The sequence below is a fragment of the Gossypium raimondii genome, chromosome 10 (assembly GCF_025698545.1).
Source record: "Gossypium raimondii isolate GPD5lz chromosome 10, ASM2569854v1, whole genome shotgun sequence".
Classification (NCBI taxonomy): Eukaryota; Viridiplantae; Streptophyta; class Magnoliopsida; order Malvales; family Malvaceae; genus Gossypium; species Gossypium raimondii.
In genome coordinates, this window is record NC_068574.1 from 1821397 (window position 1) to 1829207 (window position 7811).

The 7811-nt window shown below is 30.8% G+C and overlaps 1 protein-coding gene across 1 annotated transcript; it reads right to left on the bottom strand.

Annotated features, from left to right (window-relative positions):
* Nucleotides 1-1921: 1921 nt before the first annotated feature.
* On the bottom strand, nucleotides 1922-2592 carry LOC105777056 (TIR-only protein). Its single transcript, XM_012600110.2, has 2 exons — nucleotides 2084-2592; nucleotides 1922-1997 (listed from the first exon to the last, which is right to left on the bottom strand). The coding sequence occupies exons 1-2, from the start codon at nucleotides 2590-2592 to the stop codon at nucleotides 1922-1924; spliced, it is 585 nt and encodes a 194-aa protein (XP_012455564.1).
* Nucleotides 2593-7811: the final 5219 nt, after the last annotated feature.

Below are 7811 nucleotides of genomic sequence, written 5' to 3' on the forward strand. Positions count from 1 at the left end.
CAGGATTCATGTCACTGTTTGATTGGTTTGTCAATCATGCAGGTTTTAAACGTTACAAATGAATAAAACTTTTAACATAAATGATTGATTTTCCATTTTGTCGAAACCATTTTTTATTTTTGGAAAAAAAAAAAACACTCATCAGCGGCAAGGGGCTGGCAGGGCCCAGTCTCCTCTAAAATGGAAATTTTCCATTTAGGCCTCTTAAAATTTTAAATCTGTAATGATAAAATTGCACTTTACCCTCTAAATGATAAAAAATTGATTTAATCTTTTAAAAATCATAAAGATATAGGCTATTAAAATGGTAAAATTATATTTTTACTACCATAAAAATATACAATTAAATTTCGACTCTCCTCAAAAAATTTCTAACTTTGCCCCTGACTTTCATAATACGATTTGAGCTTAAAACACCATAGTTTTCAATATATTTATTACATGTATTTTTCACTCATATAATAAGTTTGACGTAATCTAATATTAAATAAATAAATCTAATATTAAATAAATAAAGGGTTAAATCTAATATTTAAGTAATTTATGCACAAACAAAACTTACTAGAACTTAATTGCAAATTAATTTCACTATAATTTTTATATTCTTAAGCTATCATAAATCTTACAAGCAACCACTTTTAATTAAGAGTCAAATACCAAAGCTTACGTGTGTCGACAGTTGACTTTCACATGGGGATGGTTTTACTTCAATGCATATATATATATATCAGTTTTAGGTAGCTTTGTATGTAGTCAAATATTTCTTAGTCAAGAATAAGGTCGAATTGTGATTTTGGCTATCTACTATGTTCAAATTTGGGATTTAGTCCCTATATTATGATTTGGCATGATTTGGATCCTCTAATTTTATAATGCCATCACAGTTAAAATATGGTCCAATCAATTGTTAAATAGGTAAAAATATTATGGAGGCCCTTACTAGGAATCAGATTATAGTTTATCTCCTCTATTTAAAAAATAGATAAATTAATCCATGTATGTTAGTTTAAAGAGTAAACTGATCATTCTGTTAGAAATTTGATTCATTTCTATTGTTAATTATATCGATTAAAAAATTTAAGTGAATTTAAATCCAGAGAAATTGTAAAAAAATTTGAAACTCCACCAATGGACCAGAATTTAGGTTGGAACCATAAGATTTTCTAAAGAAAAACTTCGATAGAAATTGTGTAGTATAGATTGATGAAACCTCCTAGAAATTTTCTAGCAGGAAAATAAATCCCCAATTACCTCTTTATATATTTATAAACTTAAATTAATTTCTTGGCATAAACCCAGATTCATCAATGAAATTTCCTGCCCTGTCTCCACATTTTCAGCTTCTCTTTCTTTCCTTCTTCTTTTTTTTTTTTTTAATAATAATAAAAAAAGCTTCTCTTTCTTTCCATGGTGTAAATAGAGAAGACCCATGGATTACTCAAATAACCAACAAACAAATAATAATAATAATAACTATTTTATTGAATTTTGACCATATTACAAAAGAATATTCAACAGAAAGAACAGGAAAAGGTTTACAAAAATTTACGACTTATTTGGAGTAAAACTTTTGGGGGTTTACTACACGAAAAATACTAAAATTTGAAAAAAAAAACCATTAACAAAATGGGGTTTAAGTTTTCCGAGAGAGTTTTGAAGTATCATCCCTTCAAAGTTGATGGACTTTTCAATAGGTTTGATATCCTTATACAATTCGGATGCCTAAGGCAAAATGCGTGATGCATGACTATTTACAAAAAGAACTTGAGTGTTTGCGGATTTGAAGTAAGTGGTCAAGCACTTAGATTCTTCACAGAATCGGGAGAAAAAACTGTGACTAGAGATAATAACAAATCCATTAAAGAGTTCATCTACTTCAATTGTTAACGACCCTGCACAATATATATGTACTTTTCTCGCTTCAATTAGCATCTTCCAATTCCACCAAGTTCTTAATAACAGCATCGGTTGCACAATTCAAGAAACCCGACCAGTCCCTTTAATTACAAAACAAAACAAAAAAAATGTCAGAAATTCCATGTTTTTTAATTATCGCAACATTATTAAAAGTTGTGTTTCATACCCTTGTAAACTATCGAACGTAAGTCCAACGGTATATTTAGCTTCCTCGAGAGCCCAACTAAACCTTTCCAATTCCTCGGCCGAGCTGGTCCCGTAATCCACCACCCGAAGTTGCGACGGTTTAACGTCGTAAAATATGGGCACAACCCTTTTCTTACACTCCATCAAAAGCGCAAGCTCATGTAAGCAAAAGTACGAATCGCAATAATTCGGCGAAATGATCGCCACGCCGAGCTTACAGCTCCGAATAGCCGGATCTATTTTACCGTACAGCTTATCGCCGGCTTTCATATTCATGCTATCGAGGAAAGGTCTCAACCCCAACCTGAACAAATGGCCGTGGAGCAACCCCGCAATGGTTCTCTTCGTATCGACCCCACGGTGGTTGATGAAGATATCGCAAAGTGGCGGCTGCGGTGGAGGCGGCGACGGCCAGACTGAGGCAACTCGGTGGGGTTGAAGGATTTTGCGGCATAAGTTCACAGCTGATGAAGCACAACGTTGCTGCATGGTTACTTCTAAGAAAGCTATAAGATCGAGAGAGATTGATTGAAGTGAATGCTTACAAGGTAAAATACTTGAATTTTTCAAGTGTATATATAAAGGTTTAAAAGATCTAATAACTGGGTTTAATGGGTGAATTTTTATTTTTTTATTTTCAATTTAAGAAATTTAGAATTTTCCAGTTTGACTCTTGATGCTTTTCTTCCTATTTTTTTTTTTGGTATAATCCTTCTAACACGTTTAATATGTATATATATATACACCGTTTGAAACAGTCTCTCCTAGGAATATTGCAGCTTCTTATATTTCATTAGACTAAACATTAAAATATTCCTCTTCTTCCTTTCTTTTTATTTACTATTTTTTTGTCTTTTTAGTTAATATTACTCACATTAGTAATGTATAATTGTATGTATCAGTACATGAAATTAAATAAATTTAATTTTAAATTATATACATCATATGATTCGCTAATACCAATTTCTAAAACCCTTCAATTATTTAATTAATTACACCTTAAAAGTGAAAAATTGTAGATTTATATATATAAATCCTTTACTTCTTACTTAAGCATACATACCTACTCTTTTTTGACTTCGAGCCTTGTAATCATTATTTTCTTTGTAGTAATTTAGCAATGAACCCTAAAAATGAAGAATAATTTGTTTTTCTTTTTTGTTTTTTGATGAAGCATGCAAAATTTCCACGTGCGTCCATAAATGCGAAAGGTTAGTTCACTTGTTATATTCAAATCTCATTTGTTTGGTATATATATAACACTATGTGTTACACGTGGTTCAACCTATAATTAGCAGCTAATTATGCCATTAATGACTTAAGACTCCTATAATTAATTCCCAACTAAATTCAATTTATATGCTTAAAATATATTTAATTCCTGTTAAAATATATCACTTAATCTTTTAAAAAATTTCTAACTTCACCCTCCAGTTTATATATTATTATAGTACTAGATTTCATTAATTCTAAAATTCATCTCTTAAAACATCATTTTAAAAAAATATATGTATTGATATAAAGGAAAAGATTGTATAAAACAGAACGCCACGTCATCTCGTATCCAATTTCTAATAGTACTTTTATGTCACGTTGGCATTTTTATCTTAAAAAAATTAAACCTAAATTAAAACCTTGATATTCAGAATGAAATTACTGATATGATATTAAACCATTAAAAATATTAATATTTTTGTTTCATACCATCAATTCTTTCTGTTGATGTAAAATAGTTTGGTGGGTATATATTACTATATATAGCCATAAAAAATCCAAAGGAAGAATAACATGAACTGGTCTCGTGAGGCATGCAAATTTTCCATTTTCGTACGTCTTCATGTGCAGGAAAATTAAGTCATTAAACTTGTCTGAATTGCGGCGCACTTAGGTTTCACATTATTCCAGTTAATCATTTTATTAATTCCTCTAGGAATTTTTTTTTATGTTATTAACATATAATTTTGATAATTTTTTTATCTAGAATTTTGAATTCCAAACCTAAACTTCAAACTTAAAATCTTAAATTTTAAACTCAAACTCTAACCTTGAATCTTGAATTTGGGGGTTAAGGTTTAAGATTCGGGTTTGAGATTAAGGATTCAAAGTTTAAGGTTCACTCTCCAACTTTTAAATAAGATAATAATGCGCTTCAGCGCACTTGAACCTATGTTCTCTTGTATTGACAACAATGCTCATGCCAGTTGAGCTATCACTCAATCAGCAATTTATTTATTTATTTTTGCCATATAAAAATTAAGAAGTTAGTTGAACTGATAAGCTTGTTAAACCTTACCATCAAATTGTTGACTTGGAAATAAACAATTTAGCAATCTATATGATTAAAAATTAGTAAAAATTAATAGTTTAACAATTTTTTTACATTAAATTAGCCAAAATTAGTAGTTCAAATTCACGTGATTACTGAGAACCGAATCAGCTCTATAGTTTTCATAAAATAAAATGACCAAATTTCGACAAATTAAAATAAATAGACCTACTTCTGAAGTTACGTAAGGTAGAAGGATGCAATTCAAAATTAAACCAATACCTTTTATACTTCAAAAGAGTGGAGAGCTAGGCGGTGCATAAACATCACTCACCAAGTGAAACTGTATAATTTATTAAGGGTAAACTATAAAAATAATTATTTTTATTTGCCTCATATTACATTTTAGTCACTTACGTTTTAGTGACTTACGTTATCGTTTTGTTACGAAGTGGTCACTCTACTATTAAATTCTGTTACCTCCCTAACGGCAGTTCAAATGGATTTTAAATGTCAACTTGAATGTCCAGTTGCTAGGATGAAAATAAATTTTTAATTAAATAAATTTAATTTGGACTACCACTTAGGATGAAAATTTGATTCATTCCTATTGTTAATTATATCAATTAAAAGATTAAAAAATTGAAGTGAATTTAAATCCAGAGAAATTGTAAAAAAAATTTGAAACTCCACCAATGGACCAGAATTTAGGTTGGAAGCATAAGATTTTCTAAAGAAAAACTTCGATAGAAATTCATGACAATTACTGCTGTGTAGTATAGATTGATCAGACGTCCTAGAAATTTGGCTTTTTTATTTAAATAACCCAAATAATTTAATTAAGTATTAAAATGACCCACCTTTTTAATTAAACACCAAAATAACCTAAAATGTAACACCCCTTACCCGAGACCATCGCCAGAATCGAGTACGAGATGTTATCCAATTTAACTTACCAATTCGGAGCATAAAAATTTGCTTTTAAAATTAAATTTACTGTTTACAACAAAATTATCCACCTGAGCGACTGTCACTAATTTAATTATAACTCAAGTTACAAAACTAAAAATTTAAATCCGTAAATTTTCCCTGAAACTAGACTCATATTACTACTTACCATAAAATTTTCAGAATTTTTTACTTAGCCAATTAGTACAGTTTATTCATTAAATTATCCCCTATTTCACAGCTCGACAGATCTGACCTCTTGGCACTAAAAATCAATTATCTCATTGTACAGAATTAATATAAGGTTACCGTTTATTTATTTTGAAAATAGACTCACTAAGGAATCTAGACATATAAATTATAACCTATAATTCTTTCTGTACAATTTATAATGATTTTCTAAATTCAAAACAGGGGACTTCAAAAACCATTCTGACCCTGTCTCACTAAAATTCAAATATCTCAAACTATAGAATTCCTTTGCCTACACCGTTTCTTCCATGTAAAAATATACTTGATAAGCTTTAATTATATATATAATTCACTCTCTAATTCAATTTCTACTATTTATGGTGCTTTTTCACATTCACATCACTGCTGCTGTCAAAGAAACTGCTTCTTTGAATTAGTTACCATTTTAACATACATAACACCAAAACATATTCTTTAATAACTACTTCAATAGCTAATATTAGCCATATCATTTGAACATGCTCAAAATGATTAAGACCCTATACATGCCATAGTTTAAACATTTTGAAAAGCACATAATACCGAGATGATTATGATAGTGTGATACGAGCTCCGACGATCCCCACTTCGATCAAGTTCAAATCACTATAAAACAAAGGAAAAGAAGAAAGGTGTAAGCTACTAATAGCTTAGTAAGTTACATGTAAATAATAGGTGTACAAGCCCAAATTGTCCGGCCCACTAAAAAACCAAATTAACAGCCCAATTGACCCAATACACTACCCAATAACCAAATCAGCCCAAACCTTCAGCACAAAAACCCTAAAACCTTCAGCACAACTCCTAGCGCCGCAGCCTAGCAACTCTAGCCGCTGCGCGACTCGGGGCCACAATCCTCCCTCCGCGCGATTTGCGCCTCCACATACATACGCCCTCTTCGCCACCGAACCTGCAAAAAAGGAGGCACACAAACGCAACAAATATTGTTGGGGAAATAGATTTTTTATTTTTTATTTTCTTTCGGCTATAAAAGGGCCGTTATCAAATCTGTAATGGGGGGAATATGGTATGAACGGAGAAAATACGCACGAAATAGAAAAAGCACTGAATACAGATTGTTTTTTGATTCAAGGTGAAATTTTTTTCGTTTTTTTATTCTCTTTATTTCATTTGTTCTGATTTAAAAAAGAAATAATAAAAGAAAAGGGAGGAGGCTTACCTGCGTGGTCTTGCCGATGAAACCTGAAGCTCGCTTCGCCTTGGACGGCCGGGGTCTGGACTGGCCGATTGGTTGAGGGCGGCGGCGTAGGGAATAAAACCCTAGCAGAGGGAAAATGGGCAGCATCTGTTTTAATTTTTTTTATGCTGAAAATGTTTTCTGAAATGTTTTTTTTTTGTTTAAATAATGATTCAAAATGGTGCCGTTTAGCGGACTTGACCAGCAGGTGACCGACCAAGGGGAGGATTCAAGGCTCGACGTCGAGAGGAGAAATTTGCGCGTTTGGTCCTTCCTTTTTGCAGCGCACTCCAATTAAACCCTTTTTTTACTTATTTTAAAATTGGACCGAATATTTGATGTCCGTTTCAATTTAGTCCCTTGCTACGCAGCGTTTTGGAAGGAGGGGATAATTTCCCTTTTGGTCCTCCACTGTTATGCGCGCATTTAAGTTGGTCCTGATTTTATTTTTTTTTATTTTTTTATTTTTTCTAAATTCGTTTTTTTCGTTTTAATTCAGTTTGGCCCTTTTTTTTTCTCCCTTTATTATTTTTATCCTTATTTCTATATTTCAAAAGCACGCACGATTATATATACATGCATTTCAATGTAATATACGTACTTGTATATATACATTTCGTGCAGATTTTTACCTCTATATATATTATTATATTTTAGTTTTTTTACTTTCATAAATATGCGTGTACCTATGATTTTTATATTATTCTTCACCATTTTGAAACACATATATGTGTGTATACATACACATGTTCTTCGTATTTTACAATTCAAAACACATTTTATATTATACATATATACGTTTTTGAGTTATTATAAATATTTCTCTTATTCTAAATGCACACCGTTATTTGTACTCATATTATATAGGTTTTAATATACATATGCGTATTTCCATGATTTACCAATACATACACATATACATTTTTATTCTGTAAATATATACACATGTACATGCTTTTATGTTTATTTTATTTTCACGATTTCCAAATACATACATGTATTTTTATTATATTTTGATTGATATATCCCATTTCATCTTTTATGTGTATCTTTGTACATATGTTA